The 20,457-nt window shown below is 45.0% G+C and overlaps 2 protein-coding genes and 1 long non-coding RNA gene across 10 annotated transcripts in view; 1 reads left to right on the forward strand and 2 right to left on the reverse strand.

The window, feature by feature from the left end:
• HSF5 (heat shock transcription factor 5) overlaps positions 1-7,894 on the reverse strand; it is a 30,005-nt gene extending 22,111 nt beyond the window's left edge. Inside the window, exons 1-2 of the mRNA XM_040532525.1 lie at positions 7,252-7,894; positions 4,018-4,389 (exon numbers count right to left, since the gene is read on the reverse strand). Coding sequence (XP_040388459.1) covers positions 4,018-4,389; positions 7,252-7,837 — 958 coding nt within the window. The 5' untranslated portion in view covers positions 7,838-7,894. The remainder of the gene's footprint in view (positions 1-4,017; positions 4,390-7,251) is intronic.
• A 564-nt stretch (positions 7,895-8,458) lies between these two features.
• LOC121057645 lies at positions 8,459-19,851 on the forward strand. The gene is made up of 4 exons (XR_005813875.1): positions 8,459-10,760; positions 10,945-11,050; positions 19,225-19,317; positions 19,624-19,851. It is a non-coding gene; the product is annotated as an uncharacterized LOC121057645 (long non-coding RNA).
• Positions 14,266-20,457, reverse strand: part of MTMR4 (myotubularin related protein 4) — a 52,929-nt gene continuing 46,737 nt past the window's right edge. For all 8 annotated transcript variants that reach the window (XM_040532089.1, XM_040532092.1, XM_040532094.1 and 5 more), the window contains 6 exons: positions 19,680-19,850; positions 19,404-19,558; positions 17,810-19,040; positions 17,319-17,429; positions 16,912-17,000; positions 14,266-16,489 (listed from right to left, as the gene is read on the reverse strand). In XM_040532089.1, coding sequence (XP_040388023.1) covers positions 16,312-16,489; positions 16,912-17,000; positions 17,319-17,429; positions 17,810-19,040; positions 19,404-19,558; positions 19,680-19,850 — 1,935 coding nt within the window. In that variant the 3' untranslated portion in view covers positions 14,266-16,311. The remainder of the gene's footprint in view (positions 16,490-16,911; positions 17,001-17,318; positions 17,430-17,809; positions 19,041-19,403; positions 19,559-19,679; positions 19,851-20,457) is intronic.

Genomic DNA, 20,457 nt, shown 5'->3' on the forward strand with positions numbered 1-20,457 from the left:
CTCCTCTCGAGACAATATTATTTTAAGTGCTTACAATGTTTCAGTAGAGAAGTACAAATCAGTCATAATCTTTGCTGAAGACATGAAGGCTGCAGATATACCAGTAAATTAAGTGCATCCAGATCTGTTCTCTGGCACAGACTCTGTTAATACCATTAAAATTTCTTACTCTTCCAAGTCAAAACAGCCACATCCAAACTGTCTGTTGGGAATGGTCCCATGCCAACTGCAAAACTTAGCCCAGTACTTTCCAGGCAGAGTGCTAACTAGGCTAGCAGTCTAATTCTAGAGTGGATCAAGACACCCAGGCTCTTTACCTGCGAAGTTCAATACACTAGCATAGGCACAGACAGATATGCCTAAGTTCAGCCATGGTTTCAACAGAGGCATACCTTGCCAAATGCACCTGGGAGTTAGAACCTAAACGTAAACAAAATCGGAGAACATGAAAATAGCTCCATGCTTATAGCTTGATGTATACCCATTTGCCCTGCATGATTTCATATGTTCTAACAGCACATGCCAGCTCAGGAAAGTCCCCAAACAAATACAAATACAGTATGATCAGCAGCAGATCTTTTCCACGCTTGAACAACCATAGAAATTTCTCCAAAGATCTGTTGGAAATCGAAGGAAAACATATCTCTCTCTATGTACTCAAGATAGCAACAGACATTGATAAACAGTGTTAGCAACTCAGCTGTGCCATAGGGGATGAGACTGACACTCCAGCTTCTTCCATTCTTCTCAGGCACAAGCTACGTGCAAAATACCAGGGAAGAACCCTGAAGACCACCTTTTCAGTGTGACCTTATCATGTCAGTTCACCAAGTTATGCTTAAGGGAAGTGAGATGACTTGGTTTTATGATGAGTACCAGTACCAAAGCTGTGCAGGAAATTATGGAAAGCAGCTGTGCCTGTTCTTGTCAGATCAATGAACATGTCATGATGGACCTGAATGCAACAGCTGTGCAAGCTCTGATCCTTTACCAACCAAAAGACCGATGAGAATGAGGATGACATCCAAGGTCTCTTCCATAAAGGAAAATGGGAAATGTCTTAGACATTTAGGTGGGATTAATTGCATTACCGCTACGCAGTCTACCAGTTTTCAAAACTAGGCATCTGTGCTCTCTACACCATTGATGAAGAAATAGGCTCATCAGAAAGATAAGAGTTGTCTTCCAAAGGTATATATCTAAGAAAGTTGGAATGACTCAACATCTGGGAGGTGCCTGTTTCTCTCTACTGACTATATATGTAATCTGACAAGCCCAGGCATATACAATTCAATATTATACATTCAGATGAATCTTAGGCAAGATGAATCCTACTACGAGTTTTACAAGTGCATTACTAATGCATCCAGTCTGCTTTTCTCAAGGGAAAATATGGTGCTATTTATGCTGTGTTAAAACACAGATGCTGTATTTTCAGCTGCTTCTTTAAGATACCCCTTGTGACTAACACATACGTGAATTTTAAGCTTTACATATGAGAAAAGATAAATACATATTTATCTTAACAGAAAATGTACCATTCAGAATAATGTGACTACTCCTAAGCTCTCACTCACCAGAAGGGTTATCAGATGTAAATGAACTCTACAGCCACAGATGTATTCAAAAGACATGACTGGACCTGCAGTGTCAGGTGGCACCAATAAGTAATGTTTCTCACATAGTCTCATTGACTTATTTGTCATTATTAGAATACTCAATCAAGCTTCACTACATTTCTTTTATGCAATCCTACTACTATCAAAAGTTTTGCAGTTAGCTGAAGTTGCAGAACTAAATTCTTAAAACAACTCTTCTCTAATACTAGAGAAAAAAAATCCAGATGAGCATCTGATTTTATTGCCTTTCCAATAAGAATCATAATGAAAAAACAAGGAAATCTTTTGGTTTCTTAAGTTAACAAAGAAATTTGAATATACATACTGACAAACCTTTCGACAAAGTCCTACTTTGATTTAATGGCACTACAAAAACATTATGTTCATTATAAGTGAAATGAAGAGAGTCAACTACAAGATCGGACATAGATTCTTTAGTCCTGTCACTTATGAAATACATACTTTAAGATTAACTGTCACTTTTGAAATGAGCTAACCTTGGTTCTGTGCTCTCAAGATTAGGGAAAGTAGACTTTTCATGCGGACATACGAAAAAATAAGCTTTCAGCATTCTGTAAGGTATAGTATACAACAAAAAGGATAGCAGAGAGATGAAGAGATACACAGGAAGAGAAGTAAAAACAGTGTCCAAAGTGGCAGTGAACATGAAGTGGTTTATAAAACAGTCAAATGAAATTACAAACCTTTCTTCTCAGAAGTACTAATGAACTCATTGGAGTTTTCAAAAGTCTCAGACTCCATACCTTTCTCTATTTTTGTTTGAATTACACCTTAATTTTCATACCTTGCAAAATTTGGTATGCTTTTATCATGCTTTCCCCTTGCTAATGATTCTGTCTGTACTTTTCCCATGCTATTGCAAAGGAGAGAAAAGATTTTTGAGCACCATAACTGATTTCTACTTCAAACGTTTATAACTACAGTGAGACAGATCAGCGTCATCCAGTTCCAGAGATCTACGTATTCATGTCTAAATCTAACCTAGTCACACGCAACTCCTCTACAGTCAATACTGCAAAATAGGGTGGGATCACTCCTGTCCTGGTAGTGCCTAGGACAAAGTCTAACACAAGCTATATGAATCAAACCCTAGAGATGTCCATTTCCTTTGTTTGACTATAGATGAGGTTTGGGGGACAAGCTGATATATAGGCATCTAAAATTCAAGAAGATGAATCTCAGCCTATGCTCTGTGTCCAGACAGAAGCAAAGTAGGGACCATTTCCCACCTTAAGCTCACATTCTCATGTCACCCTGCTCCTTGGAGGAGGCTTAATAACTTGCAGCTTGTGATGCAGGCAGTAGTCACAAGTAATCTTTATAAGCAGCACAGGGCAAGGAACATATGACAAAAGTTCCCTGTCTCTTAAACCTTTACAAGTGTACACAGGATTTGCATAACTCCTCAGAATCCTTCCTTGACAAGAAGTATGTAACGGAAAGTAGTGATTATTGTTTGAAACATGAGCTAATATTCTCTGCAGAGGTCTCAGAAGACACACACAAAAGATGTGAAGATTTCATCGTGTACTTGTTGGAGAAAGACAGCAGACACCACATGCCGGATTTCTAAACGGGGATATCTGACTCAGTGAAGGTGCAGCTGCCAAGGGAGGAACAGGCAGAAAGTGAGAGTAATAACTGAGTTTTAATTTGTTCAAGGAAAGAGTCACTATGTTCTGAAGTTCTAGGGAAAGAAAAAAACAACAAACAGAAGCCCCCCAAACTACTGCATGTTTTATTCCAGTTCAAAGCAAGGGCAGAAGAATAATTTGCTTCAACTACCTTCTAGGAAAAAAAAACACTTGTCTGTAGGAAGACTGAAAAGTTTAGCAGAAATGTTTTAGACAAAAGAAGGTAGTCAAGACTTTTGTAACTCTTCAGTCTTAAGTGCATAAAAATAAAACATGGAAGAAGCTAATAAGAAAAAAAAAAAGAGAAAATAACATCGATTATGGACCAGAATTAAATTTTCTGCAGAAGACTTTTGACTGACCTCCAACTTAAAAAAGTTACTTGGGAAAACGTAGGACTGAGGAGTAGTATATTACTTTTCAACAAGTTATCAGTGGTTTAGTATCATCCCCCTCAGTTTTCCTTTATTTAAAAATAAATAAATAAATAAATAAATAAGAAGTTAGGCTAACACTGACTAGTTGTGGACAAATACTTTTCTCCTCACCGTCAATAGGGAGGCTACATGGAAAATCACCAGGGGACACTTCAAATCTAGAGGAAGGACAGGAACATCAAACAGGGAACCTTTTTGCTTTAAAAGGTCTCTCATCCTCTTAGAGTTTAAAATTTCTAATTCTCACTTGAAATACGCATGACACAGCATTATAGAAAAGTTATAACTTTCAGAATTTTTTCTCACCTGTTGGATAATAGGTTTGTGAGAACTGCATTGAAGATGTGTAGCTGCTGTATTTTGGAGGGGAAGTGGCAATGGCTTGAGACCGTTGCTGAAGCGGCACAGGAGAGGTGTTGGGCTGTAGTGTGTACGTGACCTCTGTTGGAAACCTCTGGAGTACTGGAAAGGCAACCCCTTTATCTGAAAAGGCTGGGGAAGCCTCGTGTCCTGGAACAAACCCAAGAGAATTCTGCCATGTTCTGGAAGGGACTGGAGTCCGATCTAAACTTTTTGACGGTAACGTGCTGTGGTTGTGGGATGAGGCCGATATGTAGGAGTAAGGAAATAAACTGTCTTGATGATAAGGTCCATGAAACTGTCCTACAGTCAGCAGTCCTGCATTGGGTACAAAATAAAGTAAAACAAGTGTGAATGAAAGGAGTTTTCACAGGTAATGAAAGGTAATATGGGGAGCCAAGGCTCTAAAACATTATTTGGGAAGACAACACTTCTTTCAATATACTTAATCCAGAAACAGACTGTATTCTTCCACCTGAACGTACAGTAACAGGTGCAGTGTCAGTACACAGTTGTCTATGTAGCATTTCTCCATGAGCCTGCAGTAACCAGTTATCTGTATTTATCTATGTAGTATAATGAACATATAATGCATAGTAAATTAGTAAACCACACTAAACCAATTTTAAAAGTACTGTGTGTTAAATCAGACAGTATATTAAAAATAAAAAATGAAAAACAAATCATAAAGCCGGAATATATGAAACTCCAATGCTGAAAGCTCAAAGACAGCCAAAGAAAGGCAATGTCAAAATCCTCCAAGTGGTTTTGAAATCCAAGCTCAGATGTTTCAGGACAAATCGTTTTTGTCAAGAAAAAAAATAATGATAGAAGCATTTATTGTTGAATCTGAAGAAAGAGCAGCAGACAAGGATATAAAAGCAACTGTTTCCTCCCAAGTGTCATTCATCGTACTAGCCTCTTGTTCTCTAGTATGAAAAACTAGAACTGCAAATTAGCACCAGAGGAAGCCAGAGCTACATATCACTTGGCTTCTGTGTAAGTTACAGGACATCAGTGATAATGAAAAAGGGAAGAAGTATTAGAAGTAACCTGTAAAAGAAAAGAATAATGAATTTGTAATCAAGATCTTGCATCAATGCTTACAGATAAGGTATTTTCACTTAGACCCTGTGGTTTTGTTTGTTGTTGTTGTTTTATAACTTTTTGAAGTGTTAAAATTTTAAAGCAGCTATTTTCCTTTGCCAGGTTATGCCCCGATTTCATTTGGATTTTAATATTTCTGCATGAACAAGCAAGTCTTTTTCAAGAAGGGGAACGAGAAAGAAGGCTACAAGCTTTGTAATTCATTGTTGTGTACGTTTAAAGAATATCCTCTCTTATATACACAGCCTTGCTTTGATTAACAAAGATCACTTGTCATTTTTAAGTCAACTTTTTTCCAGTCAGCATAACTAGTTCAGTTTAGATACCATGTCTTATGCCATGATGACATAGTTTCTATTAGAGTTTTTGCTGACATTCTCAGAACACTGACTATAAAACTCAGAATGCCTTTATGCTCATTGAATTCCTAAAAGAACTACCGTATTTATGACTTTTCCACAGTACCGTATACAGCTATAATGCTAATTATAAGCTTAAGAACGGTTTGCATCAAACTAGACTTTTTTAAAAAACAGCCTCACGTTTACCTCTTTCACTCTTCTGATAGGAACTAATTCAAGAAATGGGTAACATACAGTCATTATTCCACAAGTTCATATTAAACCATTAGGAATCACTAAATAAATACCACCTGCCCCCTAAACTTTAGTAAGAGTTTATGTATAGGACTGTTTATTTCAGTATTTTCACCATATAAAAACAGAGAATGAAGAGAGTATGAGGATTCCTTTCTTCCTATTTTACCTTTGGATAGGGAAATTAAGATTATCTAGTTTCAGGTTACAATTATCAGGTTACAATGTACCAGTGCTTTAACAGGAATTGTTCCTGGACATTTAACACAGAGCTACATGTTGCAAGACATTTGGAACAGACTGACACTTTGCAAACAAAAATATCTTCCACCTATCAAATTACCTCATATTTAAAGCAAAATAAGACATGCCCCTAAATAGTTAGTACAGAACAGACTGCACAGTAAATTGTCAGCCTGTCAGAACTCGACGGCTATAAAAACTGATGTTCTCTTTTTCTTTCTAGAAACTCAGACTCCTAGAGCAAAAGCTCTCTAAAAACTGGGACAAAAATGCACCCATAAAAACAGACGGGGGAAAAAAAGGCTGTGTTTTCCTTAGGATTTACTCTATCAATGGCCTGTAGTACACCAGTTCAGACCTGATTTTATTGAAGACATCCTTAATTACTCATCTTAGCCTTAAAAATGTTGAAACAAAATCTTTAAATGCTTCCTAGCCTCAGTATTGAAGCAAGCTTCTTCCCTTCCTAGAAGTTTCTTTTTGTTTTCTTGCTATTACGGGTGCAGTTCCACTCACATTACAGAAAACACCACACGAATTAGATTACAGTTATTACTTGGAAACAACAACCAGGAATAAATACCAGGCTACCCTGATCTGCCCTCACCGAGGGCTGGTACTGCAGGAAGCAGTACCACCATCTGCTTTTTCCTTTCTGGTTGCAGAGTCCTGCCACTTCTCCCACCCCGAGCCTCTCAGTTCTGCACCCAGCTCAGCCCTACAGGGGCAGCCTGCTCTTCCCTTCAGGGCACGGTGCACAGCCAACGACTGCAAGGAAGGTGATGGCAACGTGTGGCCACGGGAGCTGGGAGCAGGACTGCTCTTTTGGTAGCAGCCCACGGTTGGGCCAGGCTGAGAGCACAGCAAACGAAGACACCCGCACCTTCCTTGCGCGGCGCCAACTATAATTCTCCCATTCTTATCTGGAATTTGTGGAATGATCCTCCAAGAGCTCAGGCTTGCCTTGGAAAACTCGAACCCTCTCAAGGAGGGTTAGGAAGATGATAAAACATATTCTGAGGCCTTCTAACAATCTTACATCCAGTTCAGCTTTCACCCTGTCATTCGATCCTCTTTACAAACTCTTCTCTCTGGGGAGAGGCCTGTCAGAAATCTTACAACCAGGCCCTTTCTCCTCTACGAGGGCTCGCTGAGCATCCCCGCTGACGGGCCGGGAGCCGAGCCCAGCGCCCCGCGCCCCGCCCGGCCTCCCGCAGGCCCCGCCGCGCCTCACCGGGCCGGTCGGCCTTGCCGGGCGTCGAGGGCGGCAGCAGCAGGTCCCCGTGCAGCGAGGTGCCGAGCAGGCGCTGGAAGCGGTTGGGCGGGCGGCTCGTCACCTCCAGCCCGGCCGCCAGCTTCGCCTTGTTGGCGCTCGTCAGGCGCTTCAGGTGGACGAGGAGGTCGGGGCGGTCGCGGCGGAAGTGGGGGCTGTGGAAGTGGTGCAGGGGGCCCCCGGAGCCGCCGCCGTCGCCCCCTGGGCCCGGCCCGGGTCCGGGCCCGGTCCCGGTCCCCGCCGCTCCGCCCGCCGGCCCCATCACCACCTTGCGGAAGCCGTAGAGGTTGAGCTGCCGGATGAAGCTGGTGAAGTTGGTGGTCTTGAAGAGGTCGCCGGCCCCTACCGCCCCGTCGCCGCCCGGCCCCGCGGCGCGGCCCGGCCCCGCGCCCAGCAGCTCGGACTCGAAGAGCGGCTGGTCGATGAGCAGCCCCTCGCCGCTGGCGTCCCAGCGGATGGAGCGGAACAGCGGGCTGTTCACCAGCCGCCACAGCTTGGCCGGGAAGTTGTTGGGGTTGATGGGGGCGGGCAGCAGCGGCTCCTCCATGGCGACGGGACGGGACGGGACGGGGCGGCCGCTCACGCCCCAACGGCCGCCTCGCGAGGGCCGCCGCCACCGGGCAGCACCGGAGCCGGCCCGCGCCGCCCGGCACGTGCCTCCCGCCCACGACGCGCCGCTTCCCCCGCTCCCCTGGGCCCCGGCGCCCCTCCCGCCCCCCCGGGTTCCCCGGCACCGCCGTCCCCTCAGCGCCCCCGGTGTCCCTCAAGCCCCGCTGGTTGCCCTCAGGCCCCCCCCGCATAGTCCCGCCGTCCCCCCTCAGCCCGGCCGCTGGTCCCTTGTCCCCATCGTCCCCTCAGCCCCACTGGTTCCCCTCAGCCCCTCTCAGTCCCCCCACAGTCCCAGCGTCCTCCCAGTGCCCCCAGTCTCCCTCAGCCCCAGTGGTTCACCAGTCCCCCTCAGTTCATCTCAGCCCCTCTCAGTCCCCTGTAGTCCCTCAGTGCCCCCGGTCTCCTTCAGCCCCTCTCAGTCTCCCCATAGTTCCGCCATCCCCTCAGACCCACTGGTTTACTGGTTCTCCTCAGCCCTCTCAATCCCCCTCAGCCCCCTGTCAGTCCCCCTCAGTGCTGCCTAGCCCCACTGATGGTCCCTCAGTCCTGATGTCCCCTCAGCCCCAGTGCTATCAGGGGCTCCCTGTGGGTCCCAGGAGGAGAGAGACCGAACCCCAGGGGTTGGAGCTGCTGCTGCTGGAACTGCCCGTCTGTGTCCCCAGGCAGTCCTGGGGGCATCATCCAAAGGGTGGGTAAGTGTGCTACTATCAGCCCGGATGCATGGGAACAGGTTAAAAACGCCAGGTGCTGAGGGAAACTATGGCCTGAAGGGGAAGTCCAGCCTCATAAATGGCTTTAGCGAAGGATCACTCCTTTGGAGGAGTCTCAGGGGCTAAGGGAGGCTACCCGCTTCTCCTCAGAGCAGCTTGCTCAGGAAAGTGAGTCAGCTTCCACAGAAAGTGATTAAATCCTGTGGGGGACCGAGGGCCTGCGCCCAGCCTGTGCAGGAGTGCACCCAAAAAGAGGTTGGTGAGCCAGATGATGGCTTGTGCTCCTCACCTTAGCTTCTCCAGAGCTGCTGTGAGGGACTGCAGGACTATGCATCTGCTGGTGTGGACAATACTCAGGGGGAATTCGGTGCTGATAGAAGCTTAACCTTATGTACCCAGTGATGGTCACTGAAACAATGCTGCTTGTGAAAGAAATCATGATGTTATACTAAATCTATGAAAGTGTCAGCTGTGTCAGTGCCCAAAAAGGAAAAGAAAGTGAGTTTAGATGGGATTGGAAAAGGAACAGAGATGAAAACACAAATTTTCACTTTTGCCCTAAAAGTGAACATGTGCAGCTCTCATCTCTCCCACTCCAGAACTGTTTTAGTAGAGTTAGAATGGAATAGAGAAAATCAGCATTGAGGATATGGATTAACTTCAACAGACGGAAATACTGAAGAAGAAATTTTCAGAGTGGGTTTGACTATGTGAAGGTGGGTAGTAAAATTATAAGTAGTGTAAAGAAAGTGAACATGACTAGTAGAAGAACTGGGAGGATGTCCCAGAAATCAAGTTGGGTGCTTACAGGGAAACTGGGTAACTAATTGCTACAGGATGTTTTGGATACCAAAATATTACTTGGCTGAAAAAAAAAATAAAAAGACCAGATATATTCACAAAGAGAAGTACATCCAGGGCTCTTAAAGATGGCACTTGTCACTGGTAGTCCCTGAGTCCTAGATTGGTGGATGATCAGCATTCGTACCAGAGATGTATTAGCACATGTATATCCCCTTAGGCTCTTCTCAGAGCTTCGGCTGCTAGCTGTGGTTGGAGACAGGCTACAGGGACTTTTTTCTAGCCTAGTACAGCCATTCTTAGAATTTTAGAGCAAGAATTTCTGCTATGAACCAAAAAGGGAGGAGAAAAAAGGAGCTGGGAAAGGAAGAGAATGGTAATCTCTCTCTGTCTGCATCCCATCTATAGGTCATCAGCAGTGAAAAAGATATTCCTCTATCTTTGGCTGCCCTCAGAGCAAGAAAGTAGTGAGAAGATCAAACAGCTGCACATCTTGTGGCCTTAAATACATTATCTGATACTTGTCATAAGATTTCTTTAACTGAAATAATTTTTAATGCTTTGGTTTACAGTACAGCCCCGAACCACCACGGCAAGTAAAAGTGCAGTAAATTATAGAAAGGAGACAAGGTTGAATAAACTGTGATGTGAAACTGTTCTTATTTGTAAACTGAAAGCAAAATCATTCTGCTCTTCTGCATAACTGAAGTAAGGAAAAAGATGTTAAAACTGTGCTTAGCTTAAATATTTTGGGATGTGGTCACTTCAAATTAAAGCAGACAGGTAAAATAAGAAATGGGTCAACAGAAAGCGATCGTAAGGAGGGATTAAGAGATATGATTTTTGCCTCTTTTCTAGCAGACTGATTACTACTCTGTCCTGTGCCTATCTTTGGCAGATTTAGCACTTTTGTCATTATTCTGAGTCAGTAGCAACAGCAGGAAAGAACAGAAATTTTGCCAGCATTGTTGTCGAAGCTAAAATCCTGGACCATGGAAGAAGTTGCTTTACCCGAGGAATTAATGGCCTACAGTTCTAGTTGAACTCATTAAATCCATGTGAAGATGAAGCCATCTTCCCAAGGGGCTTTGCATTTTTATTTCCTCAGTAATAATTTATAATTTATCCTCTTAAGAATTATGTAATGGTTGCTCAGTGTCAACAGCTATAGCTTTGAAGTGGAGCATACTGAATGCAAACTTGAAAATCAAGAAAAAGTCCACTTCACAAAATATTTCCTCAGCATTCCAGAGTCTGTCTCTTGTACTATGTCAAAGAAATTATTTAAGGCTTCTCTTCTTTCCCTGTGCAGGAGTGCAAGAAGACTATGACTGCCTGAAGCTGAGATAGGTGAGTTTTTTTATGTCAACCATAACTCTTGTCATACTCAACAATATGTAATCCATAACTAAAATGCAGAGAATAAGTCTCTAAAACTAAGAAGTTCCTCTAAAGCATTTCCTTTGGTACTTTGTAGCTGAGCCCATAGCTGCAAACCAGATGACTTTTTAAAAATGGAATGTTTTTTCATCAGCTTCCAGAGTGCTGCCTGCTCCCAGCAAACCGTGTCTTGCACCTTTCAGTGCCTCACTACTCATGCCAGGTCACACGAGACAATCTTACAGCAGATGTGGCAGGAGGTAAGCTGAAGGAAACAGCTTCATAGCTCCCTTATATCTGTGTCACACAGATGGGAGTGTGCTTGACTCGCCCAGCAAGCCTGACAATGAGAAGGTAATGATCCCTTTAGCTGTCTTGGTAGGTCAACCTCTGAACTGCCCATGTTTTAGACAATGTAGGTGCCCCTCAGAATGTTTTTGGGGAACACTGAAAGTTTCCTCTTACTTGAAACAGATCAATAATAATGAAGTGCTTTTCAGCAGGAAACATAGCTCAGTCAAAAGCTGTTGGACAGTGCAGGATCTAGAGGTAGCATTGTCAGCTGACAACAGTGCCTAGCATTTTCAGCCAGTCTTACTGCTGCTGCTTCTCTACATCCATCTCTCCCTGCACTCTTTCATCGCCCCTCCAGACTTCACTCAACACCCACCTTGACACCATTCCAGCCCCATGCTGACTTACAGCATTCTGTCTTCCCCAAACTAGCAATGCTCTGGGTCTGAAAAGACGGGCAAAGAGTACAATCCACCTGGCAGCACAGGTTCTCCCCTCATGGTGGTCCTAGTTTCCCTTACTCGCAGCTTCAAGTCTGGTAGCACCACTGCTGCCTCCACAATTCAATCACCAACTGAGAACTGCAGTTCTATGCATGAATTCATTGCAGAGATTCTTGTCCCTTTTGGATTTACCGACTATTGAATTTGTTCCTCTTTAGTCGCTCACCTGTTACAAGTCTTTGATGTTGCATGCCTCCCTTCTTTCAGTAGCACTGACTTTTAGCAGATAGTTGACTTACCCTTACCATTCATTCAAAAGGAAGATGCTCTGCACAGTGTATATACTGAAACTGTTAAGCCAGGCCTGTCAGTCTTTATTTCTGATACAGTTCTGCCAAATGCTTTCCTTTTGGCAAGTGCCTTTGCAGCCATTTAAAAAAAAAAAAAGTTATGCAAGTCTAAAATAAATTTGCATTTTTTTTTTAAGACCATGAATGAAAATGAAAATGCATTGTTCTTATATTTTCTTGATGTATGTTCTTGGTATACAAGTATATCCATTTTTGTACAACATGACTACTTTGTTAGAAGGTGACAGTGAGCAATTTATTGTCTAACTGTGAAATAAGGCTACAGTCACAAAAGGGAAGTGGCAGTTGTAACGCTGAATATTTTGTCCCAGGTCATATAAAGCACCTAAGTACCCCCATAATGAAGGCTTACCCTTATGCTGCTGTCTTCTCTCATGAACACGCCACTTAATAGGCCAGTCCAGCAGGTTCGCACAGCAACTGGCTTTTCAAATGCAGAGGTTGACACAGGTTCAGAACTGGCTTTGTTTTCAGTAAGAAAGAATAGGATACAGACATGTCAGTAAAATATATGGTTGCATGGGAGACTAAAGCTGCATGACTAACCTAAACTTCGTGAGACTGAAGATGCGTGTGCTGCTTTCAGTAACTCTTTTGAAACATACTGGAGACTGCATACAGCATCTTTCATCTAAGGACAGTTTGACATATATATTAGTATGTACTTAAGAGATACAGGGATACCCAAGGTACTGTAAATAAACGGCAGTGGCCAAAGTTCACTTTTACAGAAGCATAACATTTTGGGAGAGCATTGTACTGCTATTTAACTGTTGAAAATGGAATGACCAGAAGCACATCAAACACACCTCAGAAAGCCTGCATCCGTCTTGTCTGTCTCTCACTTTAAACTTGTTTCCTGTTCAGTACTTGCAGGGTTCACAAGAAGGCCATATATCACATTCCTCTTTTTTTCCCTCTTTCATAACCAAGGCTTAACATGTCTCTTCACATCTGCTGCAGTTTTAGCATTATCTACTAATGGCTTAGCAGATGAATAATATCCAACAATCACAAGCTTGACCTGACTTCTCACTACACCTAAATCTATGTTTATTTTGTTCAGTGGCTGGTATTATAGTACATCATAAGCAGTTCCGGTTGTTAATTTGCTAAGAATTCATGGCAGTTACTGCACTGATAGGGGAAAGCTTTGATCTCCCTGTTTGTGCTAGGTTTAGACACATTTCAATGTGCACAGATAGATTACCTCAGGCTGAACGTGTTGGCAAATTATGGCTTTATATTCTTTAAGTGATAATCCTTTGTTCTGTGCTCAATACTCATGAACGTTAAGTGCCCTTGCTGGCATCTCCAGCCTGACACTATAACAGTTATAAGTGTCTCAGGCAAAATGCCTATATTCAGCTTTGAAGGCACAGGGGGAAATTCTGCTGAAGTACCGTTCCTCCTGGTGAAGGAATGCCAAAAGGGTCATACAACAGTCCTAGCAGCCAGTCTTCTGCTGCATAGTAAGATGACATCAGAACTGTTAAGACCATAGCCTGAAAGTTAATCTGTCCTTTCCTGTAGAAACATCGTTCACGGTTAACATTCAGAAGCATTGCCTTCAAAGATGACCTTCCTTTGTATGACTGTTTCAAGAGCAAAGGTTAATTTTTAAATGTGACAAGCTATCTTGCTACTGTTTTCTACTACAGCAAAGTGTTTAGGTACCTGCCTGACCTGAACTATTGGAGTAGTTTTATGAGAGGCCTATTCAATTTTAAGATCCCTGGATGCTTTCTAAAAGTTTCACTCCAGTTTCACTACAAACTGTTACTTACCTGCATCACCCTTGGCAGATCAGGCTGACTAAACAAAACAGTCCCCAGCTGCCATTCTGCATAGAGGAATGCAACCAACTGCCAGATGCAGAAGTGAAACTGGCAGGAAAAAGCTCACCAAGTTACAAGGAAAGAAAGTGGACCATTGCTTCTCCCACAGACTGGACGTTGGGGACTAATCCAACTATGCAGAAGCCTGTGAAACCATCCCATCCTTAAGGATGTTCAAATCTAACATAACTTACCAGGTAAATGTGGTACAAACATGTCGAAAAGTTACAGAATCCTCCCTAGCTGCTCTTGTTTAGAAGAGAAAAATTCCTTACCCAGTCATTAAAGGAGAGGCTGGAGGAAGTTGGCATCTTGGGTAGCCGCAGGTTTGTTTGGTAAAGAGCACAGAGCCTCAAAGTAGAAGACTATGACATAGCATGCTTTGCGTCCTACTCTTGATTACTATTTGTGAGAAGGGATACTAAATTCCTAACATACCTTAATAAAGGGAAAGGGTAGCAAGTTACAGCCAGGGAAACGATGAGTAAGATTACACCACAAACTAAAGAATGGGTCCAAACACAGCAGCACTAATATAGAGATTTTATTTCAACTGTATTGAGTTGTACAGCACATTTTGTTTGTCACAATGCTATCAAACTGATTTTAGAGTTTTTGGCCAGCACATTGTGACACTGAAACTCACAAGAGCTAAAAGCAGTTTGGACTAATGGCCTGAACAGAAGAGCCAGGAGTACCTAGTTTCTGGCTTCCTTATTGCTTGCAGTCATTCCAACATGTGCAAAACAGGAACAAATCCAAATTCTTCTGCCAGCCCAATGGTCACTCTTCCATGTCTGGCAATGACTGCAAGGTACAAGGCAAGGGAGAATCTGAAGCAAGGTGCCTTCTCTTCCCAAAGCCATATTGGTTGTTCCCAGTATGGAAAAGAAGCAGAGTCCAAGTAAGTACAGGGTCTTCAGATGATGCTAGCTTTACTTGCACTATTGGGACTTACAAAACCAGAGGCTGACATATCAAAGTACAGGAGAGGGTCATTATTGCATTCCCTCTGATAGAGATGACAAACCATTAGCAAAAAATCTGGGAGATCACAACAGCATAAAGCACTTTGCCTTGTTAGACCAAATGCCCTCAAAGGTACTCCCTTCCCAACATATAAAATCTCAGCTCATGACATACAGAATACATAGTACATTTTCATATGGTTGGAAAGAAAACTTGCATTTCTATAAAGAAATGCCCCACGGTCAAACTCTTCTTCCTCATTAATATCTGCAGAAAGCTCACCCGAAGCCCACTTTCTTCCTAACCCCAGTTCAGTTGTTATTTTTTTTTTATTTTTTATTTTTGGAATGAGTTGGGATTCCCGTTCTCTAGTTTAATGAACAAGTAGAGAGGCAATTACAAGTTGGCAACTCTGAACTTCGACCACTGTACAGGCGACAAAAAAAGATGTAAAATTCAAGAGGCATTTTAGGTAGCACTGGGGCAAAACAGAGATATTGTTTCCACCACTGAACAGATGCCACATGTCATGTTTATCACTGTAGCTTGGTTGTACATCCTAAAGTGAAAAGCACAGACTGTAGTGTCTATGTCAGCCAGTGTCTTTCCCCACCCCCATTTTGGTATCAATGCTTCATTCTCCCTTCTTCGGGTTACATTAAGTGCACAGAAATATATAGCAGCATTTGGACTGAAACCCTCACATACACCAGACAGCACATTCCAGGAGGTAAAACAACACATTATGGCCTATACCCTCAAGGTATCAAGTTTTCAGGATAAAGAGCAGTAGGAAGTGGAGAGCTGAGGGCAGAAAAGGGGAGGAGGAGCAACACAGGAACACAAGTTCTGTTTCCATGCCAGGAGAGGATCAGGGTGCCATTCCTGTGTTAGCACCAGGCTGTGACACTACTGCAGACAAAGCAGACGGGCAGAGCAGGAAGTGAAAAAGCCAATCTCCCATCTCCCCACATTGCTGGGGGGCAGGGACAAAGTCAAGTGCATTCACCAATCCTAGCGGAGCATGAAAACGGGTGAAATCTGCTCGGCCCGTTTTCAGCCAGAATGAATTTCTCTTCAATGCTCAAGAGAAAATCAATTAGTGATGGCTAATGAGTCTTGTTCACCAAGCTGATCACAAATCACACTCATGGAAAGAGAATCTACAGACCTGCTCCAGGCTGAGGCCCTTTCAAAGCACATGGTACCACCTAGAGTCTGCCCTCTTCCTTGTACAGCAGCTTGCCTTTGTTGGGGGAATTGGTTCTAAACATGCCTTTCTATTGCTTTGGGGGTACTTTGCACAGGCAATATCTGTGAAAACATTGCTTTCCAGCCCACAGAAGAAAGAGGTTGCAATCCCCTCTTTAGCCCTAGGTCATCAGACTACAATGTACGGGCCCACCGGTACCAGAGTGGGGACACACACCGTACTCCAATCTGAGCTCCTCTGCTCCAGACTGATAGTAAGACTGTTGAAGACAGTGCATTCAAGCTTGGTGTTTAAGTGTTGCACCAAAGGCCTTCACAATTACAGTGGAGGCAGAGTCACCCTTCAAACCCATGAGAGAAAAGGCTGGGCTTAGACAGGTCCCTTGTCTGGCATTCAGCTGGAAGCTGTGGCAATGGGCTTCTTCAGATGTTGGCTCATGAGCTCCCTGGCACGAGACACTTGGATGTGGTCATAACAGGAGTTACAAACGAGGACAGGGTCATACAACTGCTGATCAGGGATGGGCAACTTCAGATGGCAGCAACCGGCACAAAACACGTTCCCACAGTTCCTGTGAAGGAGCAAGAAAAGCAGTGAAATGAGAGCTGGGAATGCCACAGCAAATTTCAGCAAGCGCAAAAGACCAAGTTCAGGAGTGAAGTCTCAGCCTTACTTACGACTAGTCAGCATGTTTCTTAAAAAATAATGTGGTTCCCAGCACAATCTGGCTGGCTAGCACTAGAAAGGGACTAGTAGGCATTACTACCCAGAAAAAAGATCAAAGACCAAAAGGATCAAAAAAGGAAATGGAAACAAGGACAACATAGCAGACTGGAAACCTGCAGGGAATTTATGAGACCTGGTGAATAAAGGATAGACTTAACACTTTCTCCTCGGAGGTGGAGGGGACAAAGATTGCACTCAAGCATTTTGTGAGGTTTGACAGACAAAAGCAGAGAAGAAGAGTGGAACTGCAGCAAAAATATTGTTTACCTGCAGTGATGCCTCCGTTTGGCCAGCCAGAATTCACAATCGCAGTTAAAACAATGCGAGGCCATGTGGTCTGGAACCCACCGCGTAACCTAGGGCAAACACCAGTCCTCATCAGCTTTAAATCTGTAACACCACACCAACCAGGTCTCAGGACCCAAGATGCAGGCTGAGATGTTGCTTTAGACCAGAACAGGCTAGCCCTGAGAGAGCCGATCCCACAGGTCCTCTTCTATTGGACACAGCAGCAGCAGCAGAGGATGCAGAGCCTCTTGCACCTTGTCTTAAAGGACAAGGGTTGCTGCTCTCGGCCTTTCTTCCAGCCCACTCTCTGCTGCCATAACCAGTGAAGTTAGCTGCTAGGAAGAAACATCCTAGTACCTTTAAAGCTGCCGTAACAGCACACGTACCTCTGTCTCCTTCTTATCAACAGGCTCCCAGCTCGCTTCTGACAAACAGTCTTCACTATGATCAGAACAGAAGTCCTCAGTATCACTGCCATCTGATTCCTTCAGACATGTCTGTAAAAAGAGAACAAGTCACAAATCCCCTCAGCTGCCTCAATCCCAGAGCCAAGGGCATTCCCTCTCCCGCCACACAGTGCTTATGAGGGGCATGTGGCTAGCTCTGCAGTTCTCCACACAAGGAGCAAAGGGCTGAAGCATTCACAACCGTATAGGAGCCACTGCCTGGCCCCCAGGAAGCAGTGGTACTTCTGGGTGGCATGAGGCCATGGCACGGGGAAAAGAGGGGAAAGGGGCTGAAGAAACACAGCAGCAGTATTAACCATCCACTCTAAAGGTGAATGTGGGTTGGAAAGGGTAGTGTGAGGGGTGTGCAGGGACCACTGCTGGCCAGGAGATGCATGGCTGGACTTGGGGGGTTAGAGGCAGTTACTTACAAAGTCATCCTCGTAGTCCATGGGTGGCTCAGCCGGTGGGGCACAGAAGTGGCGGATGTCCAGCCGCAGCTGCAGCTCTCGCACCTGCCTGCGTAGCTGCTCCACCTCCTGCTTGTAGCTGGCCTCGATCTGCCGCAGCCTGTGCTGAATCACATCTGTGGGGAAGGGCAGCCCGTCATCGTCCAGGTAGAGAGGAGGCACAGGAGAAGGACATTTTGGCGGCACGTGCTTGGGACCAGATGCTTGTTTCAGGTGGCAGGGTAGCCATGAACGGCTGGGCTTCACTGCAGAGCCTGCAAAATGCGTGCCGACATGGCCAGAGCAGGCTGAGGCTTTCGCACCTTCTCTGGCAGACCACTGGCCACTGAGGCACAGGCCAGGCACCCGTAGCTGTTTGCTGCTCAACCTCTTGCTACAACAGCCATAGGAGAGGAGGTGTCTGGGTGCAGGCTCCCCATTGGGGAGCGATGTCACCATTCCTTGAAAACTGTCCCAGTTGGACCCCAGGAAGGAGAACTCGCTGCTTTGGCTCTGGGAGATAGGTTTGCGCCATTGCTCTAGCGGGACTCTCCCCAGCCGGCAGGGCTCCTCACAGGGTCCATTCCTTCTAGCATCGCTTTTGCCCTTATCTTCATCCGGGCAGGGGATGCCCAGCTCCTGACAAGGAGCACTTGGTGCCAGGGACTCCTGGCTGGGAATGGCTTGGCAGGTGGTGTTTTTCTTGGGGCAACCTCCTCCACTGGATGCCAAGCCAGCAGCCTTCAAGGGTTCCTGGGAACAGGTTTCTAATTGCTTTTCAGAACTGGTAGGAACCCTGTCAACATTTTCCTGCTTGGAAGGATTTGGAGCTGGACATGCGCCATCCAGTTCCTCCATGTATGTTACATTTCCCTTTTCCATCTCCAGAGACACACTGCTTGCTGGCACAGATGCCCAGCTGCTCTGTTGCTTGCTATGCACTTCATGCTCAGCACAGCCGCTAAAAACACTGCTGGCTTGCAGGGGAGCATTTTCCTGATGCTCTTCCACCTCCTGTGCCTCGCCTGCAGCCAACATGCTGCCTTCTCCCACGTGCAGCTCAGCTCCCTCGGCAGTGGCATGCCTGGCTTCCAGGCCCACCCGGACTTCCTGACAGTGGTTATTCAGGTTCGGATCGCTAGATGTGCGGGTCAGAGGGCTGCTGGAGTCGCAGGCTGAAAGCAGGTCATCCATAGATCTTGTCTTTGGTAATCTGGAACCCAGAAGCAAAGCAAATCTCAGAACAAAACTCTTGAAACTTCCCTCATTTCAGCTGAAACTGAGATAAGAGAAACGTTCCTAATTAGAGATCACGGGGTGGGTGAGGTAGAGGGGCGCAGCAGCATGAACTGAAAGGCACAAAACTACATCACAGCCTCCACAATCTGCCTTTTTAGGAGCAGCGGGGAATTATACATGTTCTTCTCTAAGTGGCTGGGACAATGCTACTGAGCTCTTGCTCCCCACAGCAAAGATAATAAGCACAACAGGTAAGACAGAGAAACTATAATGAGCAAGAAGGGAAAAGATGACTGTGGGTAGGAGGCAACCTGGGACTGGAGCTCCAGGCTCTTACCTGTCCAAACATCTGCCACTGAACTCCTGGCTCTGAGATCCAGGGGGCAGGTAAATGTCCATATCATCCTGTCCCAGAGGATGTGGGGAGGAAGCTGGGAGATAGACTGCTGTCCAGACGTGCAGTGCTCGGACATGGCACACTGGATGCAGCACCTGCAACAATCGCTATGTTTAGAGATGAACACAGAAGGAAACCTCTCCAGTCTCTCTTTATACAGTCCCCAGTGCCCGGCAGGCACAGAGCCCAGAAGACTAGACCAGGAGCTCTACTCACCTGCTCAGACCCTGGCATATAGAGAAGATTGTGGAAGTTCTTATTGCCAGCCCGCAGGAGGGACCACACGGAGCAGGTACGCTTGTAGATGTTGTGCATCTCTCGCTCGCATGGGCTGTTCCCAAGGAAGGTCCCATAGAGGCAGGAATATGTGTGCTGCACCAGCTTCACCTGCAACATCAAAAGGAGAACAATTGTCATGGCCACTGGTAAGCAGTGTCTTCTGTCCCCAAGGGCAGTGTCTTCTACCTGTCTAGGATGGTCCATGCACTTCCTATCTAGCTGGTGATCTTACTGTGGTCCTCTGTCACACAGGACAGGACAAAGAGGGGATAACAGGAACCACTTAGCTTAAAGCGAAAGCAACGGTCAACCAATACCATATCCATCCTTCTATGACCCTAAACTATTATTTGGTAAGTCAGCAATTAATAGCTATTGCTTGCCCTTCCCCCCCCCCCTTTTTTTTTAGTATGTCTGAGAGATGCAAATCAAGCTTTTGATCAGAACAATGCTCCTGAATTCTGAATTCAGAAAATCTGAATTCACTGGGCTAGAAAGGGACACGGAGAAGAAGTGATTCAAAGAAATTAGACAATATAAAACCTTAATCACTGCCCAGTTTGCTAGGTACTCCAAGCCTGCGATCCCTACTGGGAGAAAGAAGAAATTGCAAGAAGCCATCAGGAGCATTACACATACAGAACCAGGTCAAAATACCACAACCAAAGTGCAGGGTTGAACCCGTACAGTGTAGGTATGTCAGGAACGCCAGCAG

This window comes from Cygnus olor, chromosome 20, assembly GCF_009769625.2.
Source record: "Cygnus olor isolate bCygOlo1 chromosome 20, bCygOlo1.pri.v2, whole genome shotgun sequence".
Lineage (NCBI taxonomy): Eukaryota > Metazoa > Chordata > Aves > Anseriformes > Anatidae > Cygnus > Cygnus olor.